Here is a 24,269-nt window from a genome sequence, read left to right on the forward strand (position 1 = left end):
GACAGCAAAAGTGGGAGCTCAGGAAGACCTGAACCACAAGGCTGGACTCAGTAACATCATACCCATCCTAGGGCCAGGGTACCCCAATAATATTTCAAGAGAATACAACTGTAACTAGAGAATGAGCTACACATTATCCAATTACTTTCAAACAGTTTTCATGTTTAAGATTTCAGTCACATCAATTTGTTTCTAATACAGCAGATATATTAGTCTTCTATATAAATTTGGGAGATGCTATGAAGAGTAGAAAGAACAAAGGCACTGGAGTTGGATGCAGATGGACTTAAATCTGTCATCCACATGCTCTGACACTTGCTGTGTGACCTAGAGCACACTGCTTAACCTTTCTGACCCTTGGTCCCCATATCTGTAGAATGGAGGTAATTCTACTTACTCATAAAATATGGATATAAAGATCTAATGCAATTAGACATATACATGCTGAAACAAGGCCAAACACTTATTGGAGCAAAACAAACATGAAGCCCTTTCCAATCAGTCCACCTATAGAGGCTGCAAGTTTAATGAACATAGGAAGAATATGATCTTCACTTTTGGATCCTTCTTCTACTCACCCACTCAGCACCTGGAAGGATGCCTAGTCCATGGCAGACATCCTGTATATATTAGTTGAATCATATTGAAGTATTCTTTTCCCCTTAGATCTTGTGAATAAACCTCTGGTTTGGATCAGTAATTAATTACACAGTCAGACTGTCCTAGCAAGACCTAATTTCTTGGAACATCCTTTGGAGCCCTCCGGGATGGTTGCGCATCTTCACAAGTCTCATGCACAGACTGTGAAATTTAACAGTAGTCTTGTATAGAAGCCACAGTAGACTAGTAACATACAACATACATTAAATGGCAGAAAATAGCTCAATTCACCATATTCAGCATCAAAATATCTTTAATAAGAGTGCAAGTGACAATGAGATAAATGTTTTCCAGAATCCTTTACACTGAGTTAAATCACCAAATTCTCCTGAGCTGAAAAACAAGCCAAAAATTCCACCCAATAGTTAAGAAATACGTAAATTAGCAAAGAAGAATGTATGACAAAGTAACATTTCCAAAGTTAGTTGTTTTTCCTTAGTTCTCAGTTCAGTTCAGTCGCTCAGTTGTGTCCGACTCTTTGCGACCCCATGAATCGCAGCACGCCAGGCCTCCCTGTCCATCACCATCTCCCGGCGTTCACCCAAACTCATGTCCATCGGGTCGGTGGTGCCATCCAACCATCTCATCCTCTGTCATCCCCTTCTCCTCCTGCCCCCAATCCCTCCCAGCATTAGAGTCTTTTCCAATGAGTCAACTCTTCACATGAGGTGGCCAAAGTACTGGAGTTTCAGCTTCAGCATCAGTCCTTAGTTCTGGTCATTTATAAATGCAAAATGGAGTGAGTAGGAAGTATGTGGCTCTTTGGAAAAATAGTAACTATTTGGGATTATCTTCTTCCCAGTTAGGGGCTTCCCTGGTGGCTCAGACAGTAAAGAATCTGCCTGCAATGTGGGAAACCTGGGTCCAATCTCTGGGTTGGGAAGATCCCCTGGAGGAGGGCATGGCAACCCACTCTAGTATTCTTGCCTGGAGAATCCCATGGACAGAAGAGCCAGGTGGGCTGCATGGGGTCACAGTCGGACACAACTGAGTGACTAACGCTTTCACTTTTTTCACTTTTCTTCCCAATATAACTAAAGATTACAAATCTATTACCATGCTGCTCAAACCCTTATCCCCTCCCTAAGAAAATGTCAATCCCTCTGTTTCAGAGAATAGAGTAACCTGTGGAGGAGGAAGTCCTCCCCAAACCTAAATTCTTGCCTGCTGTCTCAGAAAAGAGGCTCACCATCCCACACTCCTTACCAAGCCCCACCTCTCCACTGTCTGACTCATTTAGACAAGAGATATTTTGGCACTGGGGGTCCAAGTATGACAACATACCATCCCTGGCCCAGAACAACTCAGACACAGAAACACAGGAGACCAATATAGCAATAAAATATTCCACAAATAACACCACTCAGGAAGAACGAACTACACCCATCAATGCAGCTAGATCTCCAAGACAAAATAACTGAAAAAATACGCCATTTGTATTAATTTAAAAGCATGCACATTTCTGCAGTTGAATGTCTGTGTCCCTTCCGACCTCAAATCCATATGTTGAAAACCTAATGTGATGGTGGGCTTTCCTGGTGGCTCAGATGGTATAAAGAATCTGCCTGCAATGCAGGAGACCTGGGTTCGATTCCTGGGTTGGGAAGATTTCCCTGGAGAAGGGAATGGCTACCCACTCCAGTATTCTTGCCTGGAAAATTCCATGGACAGGGAAGCCTGGTGGGCTACAGTCCATAGTGTCACAAAGAATTGGACACAACTGGGCAACTAATACTAACTAATGCGATAGTATTAGTAGGTGGGGTCTGGCAGAGGTGACTAGGTCGTGAGGATGGCACCCTCATAAGTAGGATTAGTGGTCTTATGAGAGACTCTTCCCATAAGAGTTTCCTAGCCCACTTCTCGGAGAAGGCAATGGCACCCCACTCCAGTACTCTTGCCTGGAAAATCCCATGGACGGAGGAACCTGGTAGGCTGCAGTCCATGGGGTTGCTAAGAGGCAGACACGACTGAGCGCCTTCACTTTCACTTTTCACTTTCGTGCATTGGAGAAGGAAATGTCCCACTGCTGGGCATACACACTGAGGAAACCAGAAGGGAAAGAGACACGTGTACCCCAATGTTCATCGCAGCACTGTTTATAATAGCCAGGACATGGAAGCAACCTAGATGCCCATCAGCAGATGAATGGATAAGAAAGCTGTGGTACATATACACAATGGAGTATTACTCAGCCATTAAAAAGAATACATTTGAATCAGTTCTAATGAGATGGATGAAACTAGAACCTATTATACAGAGTGAAGCAAGCCAGAAAGAAAAACACCAATACAGTATACTAACGCATATATATGGAATTTAGAAAGATGGTAACAATAACCCTGTGTACGAGACAGCAAGAGAGACACCGATGTATAGGTCAGTCTTATGGACTCTGTGGGAGAGGGAGAGGGTGGGGAGATTTGGGAGAATAGCATTGAAACATGTATAATATCATGTATGAAATGAGTCGCCAGTCCAGGTTCGATGCACGGTACTGGATGCTTGGGGCTGGTGCACTGGGACGACCCAGAGGGAGGGTAGGGTAGGGAAGGGAGGAGGGAGGAGGGTTCAGGATGGGGAACGCGGGTATACCTGTGGCGGATTCATTTCGATATTTGGCAAAACTAATACAATATTGTAAAGTTTAAAAATAAAATAAAATTAAAAAAAAAAAAAAAAAAGGAAATGGCAACCCACTCCAGCGTTCTTGCCTGGAGAATCCCAGGGACGGGGGAACCTGGTGGGCTGACGTCTATGGGGTCACACAGAGTCGGAAACAACTGAAATGACTTAGCAGCAGCAGCCGCCCACTTCTGCCATGTAAGGATACAGATGAGTGCCCAGCAGAGTGCCCTCACAAGACCATTCTGGCACTCTGATCTCAGACTTGCAGTCTCCAGAACCGTGAGCAACAAATGCTGTTTGTAAACTACCCAGCCTGTGGTCTTTTATTACAGTGACCTGAAAGGACTAAGGCTCCCCTGAAACATGACACATGGTTCATGCACACTTAAACATGCAGATGAAAGGATGTTGAAGTAAATTGGAAGGATGTAAACAAAATTCAGTCATGGCTGTAACTGTAGGAAGGAGGGGACAGGAAAGAGAGCATGGAAGGTAACAAAACGGTTGTCAACATTATTGTTAACATTTTATTGCTTTTCTGTAAAGAAGGCTGGAAGCAAATAATTTTGTAAAATTATTAACTATCAGTTTAGGGTAGGAAATCCTCAGGGGCTTATTAGTCTCTATACTTCTCTGTACGCCTATCAGTTCAGTCGCTCAGTCATATCCAACTCTTTGCAACCGCATGGACTGCAGCACTCCAGGTAATTCAAACGTAAACAGGCAACTGCATAGCAGCACAGAAGGTGCTCTATGCGGCACATACAAGGCACAATGGGATATAACAGAAGAATGAGTCTCTCTGGTGTTTTCAGGACACTGCTTTCCACTGCCAGGTCAATGCCTATACACATGCCCGAATTTCTCCTGTTTAACCAAATGAATCTGTGAGCAGTTACTCCCTCAAGCAACTGCTCCATCTTCCCCCTTTCCTTCACAACTGAACTTCTTAGAAGAGTTGCCTACACTCGTTCTTCCTTTGTTTCCTCGCTCACACCCAAACCCACTGCAATCTGGCTTCTACCCCACGTAAATTGCTTCCACCTCCTAACTGCCAGATTCTTTCCGCTCTCATTTTACTTAACCATGCAAAGCACTTAAAGTAATTGACCAGGAACTGGAAAAGTTTCCTTCCCTTGGCGGTCACTGCTTCTGCCTCCCTTCATGGTTCATCACCGCCTCAAGTGTGGGTGCCTCCTCCCCGGTACAGTCACTTAATTCTAGGTTGTCTCCTAGGATGCCAAGCTGAGCTCAGTTCTCTCTCTCAGAAAAACAGTGATTTTCTCTGTTCTCGTGACTTTACCTGCAATCTGCTGGCTTCTACATGTGTATTTCTAGACCCTTCTGAGACCTATACATCTACCTTCAATTGTCGGATGGGTTTTTCCTATGTTCTCCACCTGTACCTCCACCCTCTAAGTCTCAAAGCTACCACATCCTCAAGAACTGTCACTGAAGGTTAAAGCTAAGAATGTGGACTTCTTGACTCCTACTTTTCTTGTCCTCATTCCAATGTTTAGTGACATATTGGTTACAGTTGCAATGCGCCTCTTGAACCTACCACCTCATCCCCACCTGTCACGCTACTTTAATTTAGATCTCTCACTCCACACACTCTGCCCCACTTTTCCAACAGCCCCCTTGAATTCCCTGTAATTACCACTATCATTTTTTAAACACAAATAAATGTCATTCCCTTGCTCAACATTCTTAAATACCTCCCACTGCCTGCAGATTTTCCTTTAAACTCCCCAAGCATAAATGCAAGGGCTTGAAACAATCCACCACCATCCATTCTTCCAGCTTCACTCTGGGGTACGTCTTCCCACACTGCCAATATTCAGGCCACCTGGACCTTCTAATCATTCCCCAGACGTGGCTTGAGTTTTCGTACAAATCTGGGCCTTGGCACAGGCTGTTATAACTACACTGGAATCCCTTTCTCTCTCTTCCACTGGTTTTCATGGCAGCTGATCCATTCAACAAATATTTCAGAGCCTACCATGGGCAGACCCTTTTCAAACTCATGGAATATCTAGTGAACAAAATAGCCCATCCCTACACTCTTGGGGTCTAAATTTCATAAGACCGAATTGCAGTCAATAAATCTGAGGCATGGTTTGAAGATGTCTGCTTCAATCATTAATAAGGCTTTCACAAAATCAGTGTTACATATGACCTTGGTGGCTTTTTCATGTCATCATAGCTCATCCTCTCCAACTAAATCTCATCTTCCACTTTAAGCCCATCAGCAGTAGGTTCACACATGCACCCATCCTATAGAATCTTTAAAATTTACAGCTCCACCTTCTCTTGCTGGAAACTATCTCTTCCCATGAAGGAAAGGAATCTTTCCTCTAGAGGGTTTGCAATTACATGTTGGAGTTGGGTAGACAATGTTGACTCAGGTTCCTCACAAATCAGCAGGCATCAGACCCACCCTGCATGAGTTCATAGAAGAGAAACAACAACAGATGAGCTCTTGGTGGTTAAGTCAGGAAATGCCCATATGGTAGTGCTGGTAACCTATACTGTATTTTTATTATTTTTTATATGTGTTTATTACATGTGTATCTCATGTAATCCTTGGATATTTGTAGAGAGACTAAGTCTTCAGAATTGTAACATCCATCATGCATGAAACAGTGTAGAATTAAAAATGCAGAAAGAGTATGCCAGAAACAAAGGAGGACAAAACATAGTCTGAACAGTATAGTAAAGTGCTCAGCTGGGATGGAAAATGACCGCAACTGGCTTGAAGCACTGAGAGGAAGGGTGAACAGTTAATCACAGCGATGCAAGGTAGAACTACCTCTGTGACACTTGATATCTGTAAAAGTGAACACATAAATATATGAGGAAGTTAACTACTGATAAAATGGCACACTTTTTTTTTTTTTAGTTTTTTGCCACTGTTTTGTCCAAGCCTATAAAGTCAAGTATATTAGACTTTTCTCTTTATACTGCTGCTGCTGCTAAGTCACTTCAGTCGTGTCCGACTGTGCGACCCCATAGACGGCAGCCCACCAGGCTTCCCGTCCCTGGGATTCTCCAGGCAAGAACACTGGAGTGGGTTGCCATTTCCTCCTCCAATGCATGAAAGTGAAGAGTGAAAGTGAAGTCACTCTTTGTACTAGTCAAGAACAAATAGAAATGCCTTCACAAGAGACTACTAGGATCAAAACCTTTTGGATATGACATTACTCTCTCCAGCATGTTTATTATTATCCAAGAAAAGAAAGAAGTTCAGCTTTACTAATAATTAGTATGCATGTTTCTTGAAGTATATGTGTATAATATATAAGGAAATCTATAAAAAAGAAAGTATATACTCAAAATTTTTTCACAGATAAGGGTATAAGATCAAAACACTTTGGAGACTGCTGACCTAGACACTAAATGGCTAGCAAAGAGTTTTAAATCACAGATCAAAATCAGATTTCAGAGGGTAAGCAAGGCAGAAGGGAAAAGGTAAAAAGTAAAACAAATAAAAACAAGACAGAAAATAATTTCAGATGCCAGAAAGGCATAATCAACAGTCTGCTGGTTACTGGGATAACTGCCTTACACGTTTTGCTGAGTGTAGGGACCAAGGCCAGAAGACGTGATGTGGTTATTTTGCTCCCCTGCTTAAAACCTCGGATCATTTCTCATTCCTCTTAAGATAAAGTTCAATCCTTAATAAAACTCAACCATCCAGGCCTATCTGCCTCTTCAGTATTTATCATTAGTCTCTCTCTCTCTCAGACATTTTTAGTTCTTTAAGTATGTTCTCCATACTTGTCTTTAAGTATCACTCAGGTGTCAACTTAATGTACACTTTCTTTAGGAGTTATTTTCTGAGCCCTAAAACATATTCAGTTTTTCCCCATATGTTCCTATAGCATCCTTTGCTCATTGTTCTGAAACTCTCAGCAGGATGCTAATGCATTGCTGAAAGTCTCTCTTCCATGCTGGCCATCTGTGAAGCCAGAGAAGGTATCTGTATCTCCCAAGCACCCAGCACAATGTTTGATTTATAACACACTAAATAAATGTGTTGAATGGAGTGAAATTGAGTGTTATGTGTTCTGAGACTCAGGGAGAGAGGGACAGAAAAAATTCCTTTGAACTCCTGAAGAACTTGCTTATTGCATTTCATGTTGGCAGAACTATGAGGCTCACCTAATAGTTAAAACAATATCTGACTTTTTTTGTCAGTACATTTAAATATACTCCATTATCTACTGGTCAACACATATTTGAATGCCCCTGTGGGTCCTGGGAGTGTGCACAGTCTCTTTACTCTGGCTTGGTAGATAAGAAACAATTAATTAAAACTGTATTCATTAAGGAACAGTATTAAAGGGATTCATGACTTCTTCTGACAGAGTGGAGGATGAAGTTCACAGCTTGCAGTCATGATATATATTGTCAAATGGTTAGTCTCAGCAAGACTGCCTGTGTCCAGTGTCCATAAGGGAGGGTGGGAGATGTGGTTGCAGGATCTAGCAGTCCAGGGAGGGAAGGGAGTGGAGTGATGGCAGATATGTAAGCAGAATGCTCTCTGAATCAAAATCATACCTTTGCATGGGATTCTAACATCCTTCCAAAGTTTGCCTGTGTTAACTTCCGATGCCCAGCCTGCCCCAGACCCTTCACTGACACTAGCTGCCCCACATCAGTCACTTCCATTAGTCCTTCAACTCAGGCTCAGGGAGACCCTGCCAGCTATTTTCATTTAAACTCTTTAGGCATGAATGGGTCTTTGCCCAACACACAAGACTGGGTATCCAGGCTTTTCCCATGTAGCATCATTTGAACTGGGCATTGGCTTTGGATCTTTACCTTGGGTATGATCTAGAAATCCACAGGGAACTTTGTCAGGTCACTTGTCCTTTAGCTCCACGTACCACCAACCCGGACAGTAAGCACTGTATCTGCTGAGCTGAGGCCACCCTCCCAGAACAATGTCAGGTCAGCCCAGAGCGCCACTCCTCATATGTCCCTGGCCTTGCCTATCCCATGCAGCCAGAATGCCTCAATTAAGACTGCCTCAGTCAACAGCCCTGTTCTTCCCCATCCCTAGCCATGTGACTATGGGTGAACTACTTAACCCTCTTGAGCCTCAATTCATTTATCAACAAAAAGGATATTCAACACTCCCAAGTGTTCCCCTTAGCAAAGTATACCTCCAGCACCTCCAGTATAATGTTGGACTTAGTGCTTTTGGCCACACACACACACACACACACACAACTTCCTTCCTCTCTTCTGGATAATAGCTTCACATCACCACAAGCAAAGGTCTTCACTCAGACCCCTAAGTTGAGTATGGAGCCTGCTTATGTGCACATCCTTGACCCTGCTGCTCCTTGATCACCCAAGGCCCGCATTCAGTCCATCACAAAGACCACCCATGAAGTCCCCCAAATCCACCAATTCCTTTTCTTCCCCTCCAACGTCCCCCACAACTGGGCAGTCCTTCCAGAAGCCTGGACAACAGCAATGTCCCGCAGCCGTCCTTTCCACCTGAACCCTTCCATCCTTCCGCCTTCCTTTACAGCAGGACAAGACAAGTCTTCTAAGGTCTTGCTTTTAGTATGCCTTTCTCAGAAATCTTGACTCCTTGACCACTGGATAAAATCCGCCCCATGAGATTTTCCTCAATCTCATGTCTCAGCCTCAGCACTTCTCAGACCATGATCTACTCCAGCCAAATTGCTGGAGTTCGAACCCCATGAAGTCCACCATGCAACCCACAAAATGGTTCCTTGAAATCTCTTTAAACCTCCATGGTCATTCAAAGCCCAACTTCTCCACTGGGTCCTACCCAGCAGATCCCCCAGGATGGCCTCCTCATCCCTTCAGCCTTAGAGGTCAAGACTGACCCCTTGCAGGGACTAAGTGCCCCTTCCTCACAACCTCCTTCCTCCATAACTGCCCCTGTCTCCCAGATCCCAATCTCACCACTCTCCAGACTGCCTATCCTAAAGATCAAAGGACTTTTAATCAGGCCAAAATATCATAGAAATGATATGATAAATCATATTTATCAGATCCTAAGTATCTGTCAGGCACTGTGCTGAGCATCTACTATATATATTGGTTCACTTCATCCTCCATACAACCTGTCAAAATGGATTCTCTTTATTGATTTACCATTCTATGTACATTTGAGTGTTTTTTAATAAGGAAAATAGTAAAAACTAAACAAATATACAAAAAATATAGTATATACAAGTATTATTATAGTATACATAAATAACATTATAGTAGTATAGTATATATAGTTTTATCTTTGAGAGAATATAGGATAAAAGCTATGACAGAAAGTAAAGTAGGATCAGGGAATAGGGAGACACAGGCAAATTGTTATGTTAGATGATGTCATCAGAGAAGTAATATTTTAATGAGAACATGAAAAGGGGAGGAAGCAAAACAATGGAGTATATGGGGCAAGAATGTTCCAGGCACAGACAAAGAAGCTAAGCTACAGAGTGGCCACATGACTTCCTAAGGTAGCAGTCACAGTATTTGAAACCTAGGCCTGACCCCAAGTCTTATCCTTATACAATCTTTTTCATCCACCATGAATGTTCTGTAGCAATTCACTCTTAACAGGCTTTGGCTTTTTGAAACTCTTTCACTCCCATTAGTTGGCAGCCATGGGCCATCTATGGGCAGGACACTGACCTCCATAACATTCTCCTCTCTAATTTTTTCTCAACTATAACATGGTTCCCCAGTTTTATATCCACTTCACACCTTTATTCTTCATAGATCTAATCCTAAACTCTGTCCCCTACTCAATTTCATGTCTTCAATTATCTTTATCTCTTTGCAACTGATTCTCAAGTTTGACTCTCCAGCTTAGTCTGATGGCCAGTTTCTTGCATTACTCTACACTCTATTCTCAATACCCATCACAATGCTTAATAAATTTGTGCATCTCTGATATAAATTAAACTTGAACTCCGCATTTCCGACTGCCTTTGGGACAGTTTGACCCAGATCCTTTCCTAGCACATCAAAATCAGTATTTCTAAAAGTGAGCATGTTTTCTTCCCTCCATGTTACCATCCTCCAAAACCTGTTGACTTCCTGTGTTCCCTGTTTCTCCATCATGGCACCATGAGGCACCCATCACCAGTCTCCCCATCTTTCTCTTTCCCAATCATCCCACCCTCTCATCCCCACTGCCTTTACCATTGTGCAAATATTTGTTTTCTCTGGCTTAGACTAAGGTAACAATCTCCTAATGACATCCTTGTCAACAATGCCGCCTAAACATCTATGCAAAATTAATGTTCTTTATTCTGTCACTCCTAAATTTAACTAGCTCCCCACTGTCTGGAGACTTCCCTGTAGCTCAAAAGGTAAAGAATCTGCCTGCAAGGCAGGAGACCAGGGTTCCATCCTGGGTTGGGAAGTTCCTCTGGAGAAGGGAATGGCAATCCACTCCAGTATTCTTGCCTGGAGAATTCCACAGACAGAGAAGCCTGGTGGGCTATAGTCTGTGGGGTCAAAAAGAGCTGGACACGACTGGTGACTAACACAGTCCAGTCCACTGTCTAGAGAATCCAATCTCACTCTTATGTACCAATAACTACTAGACTTCTACATTTTGACATCCTCAAAGACCTTAAAGGTTATAGTCCCAAATTGATCTCATTGTATTTCAACTAAACCTCCTTCTGTACTTTTCATCTTGGTAAATATACACCATCCACCAGTTACAAAAACCAAAAATCTAGGAGTTGAGCCAGGCTCCTCTTTCTCCCCCAACACCAATTACAGTTCAGTTCAGTCGCTCAGTCATGTCTCTTTGTGACCCCATGAACTGTAGCACGCCAGGCCTCCCTGTCCATCACCAACTCCCAGAGTTCACCCAAACTCATGTGCATCGAGTCGGTGATGCCATCCAGCCATCCCATCCTCTGTCATCCCCTTCTCCTCCTGCCCCCGATCCCTCCCAGCATCAGAGTCTTTTCCAGTGAGTCAACTCTTCGCATGAGGTGGCCAAATTACAACCCATCATCAAATCCTGTTGGCCTCATCCTCTACATCATGTGTACCTGCTACCTTCCACCACATCACCGATGCATTTCTATGATCCCAGTGTGTCTCACTGCAATTGTACCTCTGCAGGTCTACTCTACTACTGTTTCATTCCCTTTCTGTCCATTTGCCCCATCACTGTGGTTGTCTTCCCGTATGCAAATGTGGTCATGTTCTGCCCTTGACCGAAACTGACCAGTAGGTCCCTGCTGCCTTCACATCCTGAAGCAGACTACTTCTCCAGCTCCCTATTTCCCTGTTCCCCTCTACCCTCACCTTCACTGCACTCAGGACTTCTCACCATTGCCTGATTATACCACCACATTCTCTCAGATTAAGCCTTAGAACCACAACGTTCCCTGCCTAACTATACATTTTCCCACCTGTTGTATTTATCTAGAAGACTCATTCTCATCTGCCAGTCCCATCCAGTCGAGGGAGCCTGCTGTGATTCTATCCAGCCTGCACGAGGTAACTCACGTATGCCTTTCCAAAGCATTCTGTGCTTGGTGCTATCCTAAGATTTTGCACACACCAACTACTATCGCCCATGTCTATCTCTTTAACTAGATTCAGGGTCTCCCATGGGATATATTTCATCTCTGTATTCTAGTACTTAGAACAATATTTGACAAATAGTAGATGCTTAATATGTTTTACAAAAGAATTAATTGGCTCACATTTGGAGAATCCCTCACTGATATATGGAATATCAATATTATCTAGTCTACAGTTTAATGCTGTCTTTTTCCACATACAACTTGTTTTATATTTTAAGTGACTCTGTGAAACCAATATCACTTAGGAACAAACTGTGTGATTACGGAAGGTCTACCCCATGTTCCTTCAGCTTATATTTCACAGAAGACAAGGACTGCAGCTTCTGATATCCTCCATCAAGGACATACCCCCAGGGTCCTAGAAAAGCATTTAGCATGTGTCTTTGAAAATGAGATAAGCCAACATATTCTACCTAATCCATACAGAATTGAGATCAAGTAGAATTCTGGGGTAGAGAAGGAAGATATGATTTAAAAGCTTAATTCCTAAACAACTAGCCTGCCTTTTTATTTTCTGAAATATTGACTTGCAGTGTCTCTCCTATAGTAGGTAATTGATCATTATGTTTCAAATGCATGACTGTTGAATAACAGACTCAAAACTATTTTGAAAACAACCAGAATACAGATTGCATTTAAAAGAGTTATAACTGTCACTGCTTGAGATCTGAAATTCAATTCTAATGATATTTATGAAAAGCCACAATCTCACAACCAAGGGTCTGAGATAAATGTAACTGTGCTTTAAATTGCAATGTTCCTAACAAATTATTTCTACAGTTCAATCTTCCTAGTGTAGTGTTTGTAGATTCCACATTGTATTTATCCTGAGAGGTGAACAACAATCTTAAAGTCTTAGGTTTTGTGGACACTAATTTTCATTCTGAATCCACATCTACAACTTTAATTGAACTAGAAGGGTTTATATAGATTAACTGCAAAGCTGGTACTTCAATCATGTCAGAAGGGTTAGTATTTACCACCTTTGAGATTTGTGGTTTAGGATGTGCTGCCTTTTTTAAAACTACCTTATAACACCTCCATCGAAAATGAGGCCTACTCTGTAAATCCATGGCAGGAGAATTCTCTCCCTCTACATCCCTACATACTGCTATATTTTGCAGTTGCCACCTTCCTTTTTCCACATTTCCCAATGTCTGGTTCTGAACTTTCAATATTGTTTTATTCTTGTCTCCCAAGATTTCTCTCCCCACAACTTTCAAATTAATGTAATGCACCTGTGTTTCAGAGCCAGCACCAACTCTCAGAAATCACAACTTCGACAGAAAATTATGATGAAACCAGACCATGGGAAGAAAGCAAACAGGGAACAGATTGCAGCAATACCATGCAGCTCAGTAGGAGGCCTCAAATTAAAGGGAGTTGGGGGAAATAAATGATACAAAAGAGTATTGGAAGAATTCTTGGAAAAGATTCAAGAAAGACTTGGTAGAACTTGATGTTCACAAGTGTTTGCAATATTAAATCACATATAATAACATTCTTATGATAAATGATATTTATCACTATATTATACATTTATTACTATATCACCTATGATAAATGATAAATATCACTATAAAGTGATATTTAAAAATTAGAATGCTATTCTACTTAATTTTTTTAAATCTTACTAATTTGTAATGCCTTTACCTTTCAGTTCAGTTGCTCAGTCATGTCCAACTCTTTGCGACCCCATGAATCGCAGCATGGCAGGCTTCCCTGTCCATCACCAACTCCCAGAGTTCACTGAGACTCACGTCCATCGAGTTGGTGATGCCATCCAGCCATCTCATCCTCTGTCGTCCCTTCTCCTCCTGCCCCCAATCCCTCCCAGCATCAGAGTCTTTTCCAATGAGTCAACTCTTCACATGAGGTGGCCAAAGTACTGGAGTTTCAGCTTTAGCATCATTCCTTCCAAAGAAACCCCAGAGCTGATCTCCTTCAGTACCAGAATATTATTTAAACTGGCAAATAGAAAGCTAGGCATTTTCGATTCCTTTCTGACTACCTTTAAACAGAAGTTATCACTCATTTTGTATTCTCCAGGCTTCAAAATGATGTTTGCCTTATTTTAAAAAGGTGCACTTCCTAACAGACTCCCAGCATCATAGGTTTTAAAATCTTTAAAATAGCTTAGATAGTGTCACCATGTATTTAACTGGAGGCCACATAAACCCATGTTACAGAAGAGAACACAGTGGGCAAAGTCAGGCAATGGAAAAAATATAGAATTTTGAGCTCAATTCTTTGACAGCTTTATTTTGTAAGATCCCAAAGAGAGAAAGATCAAGTTCAATATCACTGTTCGCCTTCACTGCATCCACTTGGAAAGGAATGGCACTTATATCCACTGGAAGTAATCTTGCTTTCAGAATCCATCTCACTTCATCTTTACCTCTATTATGGCAATAAATATTTTAAAATACACGTGTTTAGTTATTTATTTCTCCCCTACTCAGCTCTAAATACTTGGTGCATACTCAGCAAATATCTCTTGAATAAATGGTAAGGTTTCTAAAGGCAGACTCCACTTCTCATTCATGCCAGCACTATGTAGTTTCTTGGTAAATATATATTTTTACTGGTTAACCTCATTTCTTCATTACAGAATCCATCCCTATAACCTACAAGTAATATAATTACCACCATCATATAGGTGAAGAACGAGGAACAGAAACGTTATAGTCAGAGGCTATTTTGTATACCCCCCACTTCTCTGAATTAAATAAGATTTCTCTAAATTAAACTTGTTTTGGGGACTGGATTTGATGGGGTTATTTTAGAAATGTCTGTTGCTTATTTCTATATTATTTGGGTTTTTCCAAACTCCTTGCAAACACAACAAGAAAACCAGAGGATCTGTTTCCACAGTGATGGGATGGATTGGAGTATAAGAGGGCATCTCCACCTTTAGGCTTTAACCACAACATAAGATGCTTTTATTCATTTAACATCACTGGAGCACTTACAACATACAAAACATGGTTAAAAGGTAAGAGCTAAACCAATTTTTTTGTAAGTAGTTTTTTGTGCTATTCTAATGAAAAATTGAAGTATAAAAAGTTACAATCCAAAAGAAAGCCCCTGGCAGGATATCCATGCTGAAATGCAGATCAGTTTAATAGTTACATGTGCTATTTTCAATCAAGTTTATTATGAAGCTCATAAAGACTTTTGGAAGTCATGTCTTCCCTGGTCAAAAAAAAAATCATATTTGGGGACACTATTGGGAACACCTTACTATCTGCAACACAGTGTGTAGGTACTATTATAGTGAAGACATGGGTGGGGGAGCATGCATAGTCATGAGCTTGCAGCACTTACTCCATCAGTCAAATCTGATTTTGATTCCTATTTGTGAGCAGATAATGTCATTTCTTAAATAAACTGCTTCACTCAAAAGATTCTTCAAATATTAAGAAGCGTTGACATGTGGAGATGAAGTCTATTTCTTCTCCAAAACCTTTTTAAAGTAAAGACTTATAAAAAAAAATTGCCAGTTCAAATTCCCTCAAGACTTTTATTCACTATTCATGAGCAGATGCTACTGGGTATGTAGGGGGGGACACTTCCATAACTAAGTCAATCCGGATCTCAGGTAACCAAGACGTTATGCACTGTTATTGTAAAATGGGCTGAATAGTTATTTTTACCTAAATTTAAATAATTGGGGTAGAAGATGTAGGAGAGAGACGTTTCTAAAACATCAATAATACATCTACAGGGACAACCTATTTCGAATGGGAGAACCATTAGACCACACAGGCTCTGTTCATTTGGGAAGAAAATTAGCCTTTAATATGTTGGCATGAAGGCCAAGTGCTCAATATGGCAAATTTTACATTTATATCCATATTCAAATAATTCATTAGAGTGTCAGAGTGAATGGGAAACTTACATGTTTAAACACTGAGCCTTTCTTTTTTCAGGCTTTCTAATACTAAGGACATTATGTATGTGTACAGAACAGTCTATAGTGAAGAAACTGGGCGAGAAGGCAGACAGCCCAAGTGGTGAGAGTTAAAGAGTTGAACTTCATCTCATCTCAGCCCTGCCATGGTTTCCATGCCCTTTCAATTCCCTTTCAACACATGATTCTGTGAAGTCTGATACTAAAGAAAACACACCTAAGGAAATGGATATGTAAATGTTGAAAGATATGGTTTTTTTTAATAATTTTTCCATTCCTTTCCACAGTCACTGATATAATAAAGGGGTTTATCATCTGATGAAGATAATAATGGTAGACAGGGTTGGGGAAGGGTCGGTGTAGCCATTCAGGATCTGGGTTGGGAAATGTTATGAAGGGCTATTCTCTGTAACACTAACTCAGACCAGTACTGATAATCACACTCATGATTCAGGAGTCCTTAGCTCATCTTTCCACTCTTTTATTGGAAAGAGAACCAAGAGAGGTGATCATCACTCCCTGAGGGGCCCCTGAACCACCAATCCCCTGGGGGTGACAGGTCTGGAAGGTATTAAGAATGACAGAGGGTCATAGCGACAGTATCCAAAGATGACACTGCCTATTGCTCTAAATACACAGAAAACACTGGTTACTTATTAAGCTTTTCTTCAAAAATGATGTAAACTCTCATAGCCACACATTACAGATACAAGAACATGCACACATGAGCAGTTTAGAGGAGCAGTATCTTGCTGTCACATTATTCATAGACCTGGCCCATGAAACAGAAAAGACAGAACCAAAAAAAAACAGTGTTACTTCCAGTAGATGCCTTAACAAGCAATCAAACATGAACTGTAATTTTGGGTCTCTGGTAGGTCTACCACTGAGCAGTGCGGTTTAAATTCCATAACAATGTTTGAAGCACCTACTATTTTGTGAAGCGCTGTGCCAGTCATTAGCAGGGGTATGAAAATTAGCAATTCATGTACAGTACTCAGCATCAAGGTGTTATAACTTAAGACTGCACACCAAAGAAATATATATAGCTTCTTCTGCTTTGTCAGATGTAAGTCAAAGGAGAATGATTGATGAAAATTTAAAGCATAATTCTTTGGGGAGGGGCCGGGGGAAATCAGTAAGGCTGCACTGAGAAAGACACTGCATTCAAGATGAGTGTCTCAGAGGATGGATTCAATGTTGAACACTCAACAGTGTTCAAGTGGGTCATGCGGGGTATAAAGCTCATCCTAAGCAGTAGGTAGAATATGAGACGTGTGGGGACTCGGGAACAATTCAGTTTAGCAGGTCAAAGTGTAGCCTTAAAAGAGTCATGAAAGAAATGTTGAGATAGAGGACTGTCACCACACTGTGGAAGCCTTGACTATCAAGCTAAGAAGATGGTATTTTTAGTGCTAAAAGTAATGGCAAGGTTTTGCATAAGAGAATGATCTGACTCAAATCAGGTTTTAATAAAGGTATTTGGTTGTGTGTGAGGAGTAGCACGTAGTGCAAATAGAAGACAACTATGATGGTCTGAGAAATAAGAATATAACGTTAAGCAATGCAATGGGAGCTGGAGGAGGAGATGGACATAAAAGCTAGAAGAGAATCAATAAGGCTTGGTGACTGATTCCACATAGAAAGAGAGGAAATAAAGTGGAAAGGACCATAGAGAAAGAATCACTTTTGCTTTACTTTTTAACTGTGTGCCTCAAAAAATGATGTCACCATCATGAAAACTTGGATGATAAATTGTTCTTAGAAGAAAGTATATGTCTTTTCTGACATACTGACTTCAAGGTGCTGGTAAAACTTGTTGATGGGTCTGACCAATAGGGCACGCAAATGTCCATCTGGTAATGTGGAAAGGGACTGAGCCAGAGCTACAGACTAACAAGTCGTCTGCATCCAGATAAAATGTGTCAAAGCCACAGTTTGATTAGAGAGAAATAAGAGAATGAAGACAGAACTCTGTGCAAAGTTGTACAGAATGGACAAAGGAAGAAATAAAGATCAGAAAATGAGATCTGAGAGAAGTAGGAAGAGACAGAATAATGCAATGTCACAAAATACAAGGGGAATTCATTCATTCAATAAATGTTATTGAGCAAATACTGTATGCTAGGCTTGATGCCAGATGCTGCCAACAAGGTAGTAGGCACAACACAACAGCTCTGCTCCCAGGGTTCACAGTCTTCCAAGGAGTGTAGATAAATAGCATAAAGCATGGCAGTGAGTTCAGAAAAATGTGAATGGAGAAAAGAACACTAGGACCTTTAACCAAATGAACAGTTTTGAAAAAGAAGTAGGTGATTTAATGCCCAGTAGTGAATAAACCTATAGTGACAGATCAAGTTATATAACTTTAAAATATTTTTAATTATTTTAATTGGAGGCTAATTACAATATTGTGGTGGTTTCTGCTATACATTGACATGAATCAGTCACGGGTATACATGCGTCCCCCATCCCAAAACCCCTTCCCACCTCCCTCCCCATTCCATCCCTCTGGGTTGTCCCAGTGCATCAGCTTTGAGTGCCCTGTTTCAGTAAAGGCCACTGAACGAATTAAAAACTCATTTTCCCTCTGTCCCTTCACCTCTCTCTCACACACACACTTTAATCTGCTTGAAAGTCCCTAAGAAAGGAGGCTATTAAGCAAGCACACTCTGCAATGAAATATTGAAAAGCATTATTATCCACATCTTCTAGAACACCAGTGAAGACAAGAAAAACAAATAAAAGGATGAAAAAAAGACTAAGAAGGACCATGCACTTCAATCCCAGAAATATATCAAAAGAGTCAACTACTATCCAGTCTATGATTCCATGGAAATTTTGCATACATGTTTTATACTGCATGAATCATTAATTTCCAAACTATCTATAGCCTTATTTGATGAAACTTTGCATAAGCATTGGCCAAAAAAAAAAAGTGGAGCAAGCAGAAGAGGGTTGTTGAATTTTACCATTTCACCATGTGATTTGCTTAGAACCTTCTTACATTCAACAACACAAAGAAGACAGAATAATGCCTTGTGCCATGAAAAGCTTTTTCAGGATTGAGAACAGACTTTTCACTACTACCCTTGTGGAATTACTAATTTGGGTTTATCTTTAATAAACTCCCAACTTAAGCTGAGGCCATGATAACATCCATCTAACAATACAAAAACGAAGAGCATTTTTCACTGTACTATTGTTGGTTGCCAAACTTGAGAACTTCCCAGGTGAAATGTGAAACTGAGTCCCACACACAGAGGGTAGGGAGAGACCAAAGAAAGAGGAGGACCGCTCCTGACTGGTCAGTGGCAGGTTTAATAAACAAAGGACCTGAAATAACAAGGCTTGTCTTGAGTGAAGCAAGATGAGTAGATCTCCACACCTGCACTCCAGATTCTTAAAGGTTTATATAGAGGGTTTAATGAGGTTTAGTAATGAATACTATAGAATTCCATGGACAGAAGAGCCTGGCAGGCTACAGTCCATGGGGTCACAAAGTCAGACACGACTGAACGACTAACACTTTCACAGTCACGAATACCACCCAGGTGTCCTTAAGTTACTCTCTCAAGGCTGTGTCCTTGAAAATGGCTTGTGCTGTGCAAATAATGGGCAGAACATACATCCCAAGGACAGGGGAGGCAGGTGATGGGCCTCTGATTGCCCAGTTTGGGCCACATCCTCTCCATGACCTCCTCTAACTATGGAAACACCCATTTCCCTCCCCATGTTGAGTTGTAGATTACGTCACGTAACAGTTGCCATCTCTGTGTTAGATGGAAGAAATTAAGGACACCAGTGAATAATGTTGTGGGTTTTTTCCTCTGACCTTACTTCTGATTCTCTTTCAAATACACTGTTGAATAATCATCACCCTCTGCCTCTCCACCAGTAGTAGGATTATGTTTGATTTTGTACCAGGGAAGCAAATGACATGAAAAATTTGTTCTGGGCAAGCTTTTGGTATAATGTAGAAACTGATGAGAGGGAGAATAGAAGTGAGCTCTATGATTCCTAACAAACCTTCTCCACTTATATGTGACCATTGACAAGCATCCATTTCCCATTTTCCACAGTATTATCAACTACCATGACTTAGAAATGGTGTTAATCAGTTAGCATAGTAAATACATCACTCGTTAAAAGGAGTAAGAAGTGAGTTAAGTAATTGTATCATAAAGTTTTAGCAACTCACTCAACCTTGCTTCCATCTTTCCTGCATTTTCCTCTCTACTTTCACTTTAATGTAGTCTATGTTTCTCAATAAACTATTTTTCTGGCTCTAGAGTCCAGTCATAAAATACAGACACAAAACACACACACACGCTTCTCCAATTCCTGATTTCCCTCTAACCCTAATCCATTTCTGTCTGTCTGATCCTCCAGTTAAATTTCATTTTAATCCTGATTACATCATTTTATAAACCTTCATCCAAGAGACATATATTCAAAAGAAGATCACCATGGTCATGTTAGAAGATGCAAATATCCCACTTATTTTAAAGGAAATAAGAGGTCAGGAGCTATTGTTCTAACATATTACTGACCAGGGGATTTTTGTATACAGAAACTAATGCCTGTGGCTGGCGATTTGTTGCATAAGTGAACACTAAAACACTCCAGTTAATAACCAGGTAACAAAAGACATTAATACATCTCTGGTCAAGAAGCCATTAAAAAGAACTGAAATTAGACTGGAAACCTTTAAAGATGACAGTCTTTTCTTGTCCCAGGATTAGTCAAGACTCAACACTTGAGCCCAAATCAAAGTATGGAAGTTTGCTGAAAATACAAAGACCTTTGCTGCAAAGACAGAGACCCTACGAAACAACTACATATCTGGGGACTATTCTCCAATTTAAACTTGAAACACTAAAAACAACAACAAAAAAGGGTGCTTCATTTTTTTTCTTCTAAAGTTAACAATTAACTTTAAAAGTTTTTCTTCTTCTAAACAATTAACTCTAAAAACATGTGAATACAATTCCAGAAACAGATGTCAGATCAATTCAAGCCAGAAAATGCTTCCTTTTTGGTCTCACCTGAGAAAGATATAAATCAGGAGCTTTCTATTCTCCAAATGAACAATGAACACACGCTGATTCTAGAGATGGTACTGAAAGTCTTTTCTTTTTTAATACATCATACTCCTCAGATGTGATTTCATCTTTCTCATTTTATCCAACAAGTAGAGATTATGGCCACCTATGGCACTGTGAACAGATGAGGCGAGCTGATTCAATCCCCATCTGGCCAATTAAAGACTAGGCTCAGCCAAAAAGCTGCTATTGCTGACGAGCTGAACAATGCAAGCCACCCAGTTCCCCAGACTTCTGTTCCTACAACCATCTCTATTTCTGAGAATCTACAATTGCCTTGTGCATGAGTAAGTTCCCGAAAGGCTCCCTACCCTATTGAGTCGAAGGAACTGCAAAGACAGAGACCCTATGAAATCAACTATGCAGCCCTCTACAGTTACAACTCTCATTCTGAAAAATTCAATCTCTTCAAGATTATGAGCATTGGCCCTAAGATATATCCTAGATATACTTAGTTTGCAATGAGTGGCAGCTATTGTCACGAGGGAAATGTGAACTATACATCATTATAAGTCATATTGGGGGCTCTAAAGGTGATAGGTTTTTTCCAGCCTACCAAGAGTATTTTCTCTAAGACTTTACATTCAAAAAAGACTAGGGTCCTCCCAGTTATAATAACTTGAACTACTGGACGGAAAGGAAGAAAAGGAACATATCCGTATCTCAATGTCTATAAATTAGGGCAATGGACTCTAGTTGAAGTGACTCCATTTCCCTGGGTATAAACACCTAAAATGTGGGCATGCCTCTTTCCTTGCAACTTTATAGCCCTGAAGTACAACTTTTTCATCCTGCAAATCCAAACCATGCTGTGGCCACGTGTGACCCCCTCATTTGATATAATCTGGGAAAGGTCCACTCTCGATTACTCTCAGGTTCCCCACAATAACCTTCATTCGATTTACGACTCCTCTAAAATTTGTACACATGTAAAGCCACCTAAAAACAAACCAATTCTACCCAGGGGGCTTTACTGGGGTGTGGTGAGGGGTAAGGAAGCTATGGTCCCATATTCTGCTATGGATACCTGTCCCTGCTTTCGCAGAATGCATGATACTCTGAAAGCCAAGCTCCTTGCACAGAGTGCCAAGTACCTTTCCAAGGCTATACTGTGTATAAATTATCTCCAAGTGTCACTGAGGACCATTTTCTCTGAACACACTAAACTGAAGCTGACAATAAAATAAGACATACGGTCCTGCTGAAGAATCTGACCTGGGAAACATTCCGCCTGTGTATTACCAGGGGACGAAAATAGAGTTTTAATGAAGAAATGTTTGGGAGCATAAATGCACCGTGGAGGGAGAAGATCAATACTATTTCAGATCATCTATCCCCAGGTGTTAGGAGAAGGAAGTGTGAGGTCTGAAGTCATTTGGCAAATGCGTAAACAACATGGGAAATTTTCAGAGAAGGCAAAAGTAGGCACAGGATCGCAGGGGACCCTGACACTGGCGAGTTTCACACACACTTCAAACACCTCTTCTTTCCCGACCTGTACCTTGCATGCACCCCCTCTCCTCCGCACCCCCATTCCCGCCGCTGCCACCTCCCCTTCCCAGTCCCGCCCAGCTGACTATCTCACATGCAGCAAAGGCAACAAGCGTCCCCAGCCCAGGAAGGGGTCCCCGTCTCAGCTCGTGAGGGAAGCAGAGTGGAAGCGGGAGCCCGCTCCAACGCTTATTGCATCCTACCGCCTGTGGAGCTCGCCTCCTCCAGCTGAGCCGAGATGCTTTCCACCCTCCTCACGTTCATCTTTGGGGACGTAGGGCGCAGGAGCGGGACACGGGAGTCAACCGGCCCAGAGGCGTCTGGCGATGGGTCTGGCACCGGAGCGCACTCGCTGCTCGGCCCGGGGGCGTCCGCCGCGCTGGGAGCGAGAGAGTCGGCGGCGGCGGCGGCGGGCAAGGCGCGCGGAGCGGATGCAGGTGCGGGCGGAGGCCGGCGGGGGGCGCCGGGGGCGCGGCGCGGTGCTGGGCAGCGGGGGCGCGCGGGTAGCGCGGGTGCCGGGGGCGACAGGCTGGAAACCGGAGCCGCTAACCGCTAGCCCGAGAGCCAGGCGCCCCCTCCCTTCGCCGCCTCTGCCACCTGCTGCGAAGTCACTGGATTGGGGTGGTGCTGGCCTGGGGGCTCTGACCACAGAGCATCCAGACCTTAAGGAGACCGGAGGCGATTCCGAGAGTTGCCCGGTGCCTCCAAGAGCCCTTCTTGCCGCGCGCAACACCGGCTCTGCGGAGGGGCTGCAGGGCCCTACGCCTTCGCACAGAACCGTCTGCCGAATCCCCAGGGGCTCAGACTCCGAAGGCTAAACTTGAGGTTGCTGCCCAAAGTTAGGCTGAGTTCGAAGGACACCAGAAGGGTAGAGCAAGGAGATGCCTTCTCCAAAACCGGGCAGAGCGCCAGAGAGTCCTGGAACTCCTAGACGGGAAACTCCACGATTGAAGTTCGAACCAGTCATGAGACTTGGCTAGGTGTTGGGAAAGGCGGGCCCTTCACGCCCAGGTGCGCGGGCGGGCAAGGCCGAGATGAGAATGCCACTTTGGAGAGAGAGATTGGAGGGGATTGCGGAGGGGTTTTTCAGACGAGCATTCACAGGGAAGGTTTCATCTGAGGGCTCCCTGGCAGCTCTCCAGGGAGGTAGCTCAGCGCCCCCGTGGGCGTTCATCACCCGGTGTCATATGCCCTCTTAAGCAAACCAAGGCAGGGGATGTTCAGGAAGAGAAAGACTAATCAATAAACCACTTGTAGCCATGGTTACTACTTGAGAAAATCAAAATTAAAATGCTGATATCTGTGTCCCCAAGAGTCAAGTGCATGAAGCATCTTTTGAGAAGGAAGGTCAAGCTGACCAGTTCCCTGGGCTAACCAAAATAAAATTCCTTCCCGTTCTTAATGGACTATGATTTGGATGAAAGTCATTTCTTAGTGTTCTGCAAAACTACCAGCACTTCCTGTGCTGCAAACCTCATCCCACCCTTGGAGACTTTCACCAGCTGAAATCTAGCCCCTTACTCCAAGAATGTTTCAAATGACACTTTATATTTTTCACACCCTCATCCCATAAGTGACTCCCTTGATCTCTTGTGATGCCTCTGATTTTCCTTTCAGTTCATGAGCAAGGGGAGTGATACTGACATCATCATTACCTGGGTTCAAGGCTGCTACTTACTAACTTTGATACCTGGCCTGGTATCAAATTATTTACATCACATGTATCAAATTATTTACATCAGCTGTAACAATGAGATATTTTATTGGCCTGTTGTGCGGATTAAAAGGAGTTGCAAGATGTAATAAAGGACTTATGGCAGTGCCTGGCACACAGGAATCTCTAATTCTGCAGCAACTCTTTCCAGAAACCAC

At 42.2% G+C, this 24,269-nt stretch overlaps 1 protein-coding gene across 1 annotated transcript in view; it reads right to left on the reverse strand.

The window, feature by feature from the left end:
* KCNIP4 (potassium voltage-gated channel interacting protein 4) overlaps positions 1-22,731 on the reverse strand; it is a 1,326,525-nt gene extending 1,303,794 nt beyond the window's left edge. Inside the window, exon 1 of the mRNA NM_001076935.2 lies at positions 22,601-22,731. Coding sequence (NP_001070403.1) covers positions 22,601-22,661 — 61 coding nt within the window. The 5' untranslated portion in view covers positions 22,662-22,731. The remainder of the gene's footprint in view (positions 1-22,600) is intronic.
* Positions 22,732-24,269: the final 1,538 nt, after the last annotated feature.

This window comes from Bos taurus, chromosome 6 (genome assembly GCF_002263795.3).
Source record: "Bos taurus isolate L1 Dominette 01449 registration number 42190680 breed Hereford chromosome 6, ARS-UCD2.0, whole genome shotgun sequence".
NCBI lineage: Eukaryota > Metazoa > Chordata > Mammalia > Artiodactyla > Bovidae > Bos > Bos taurus.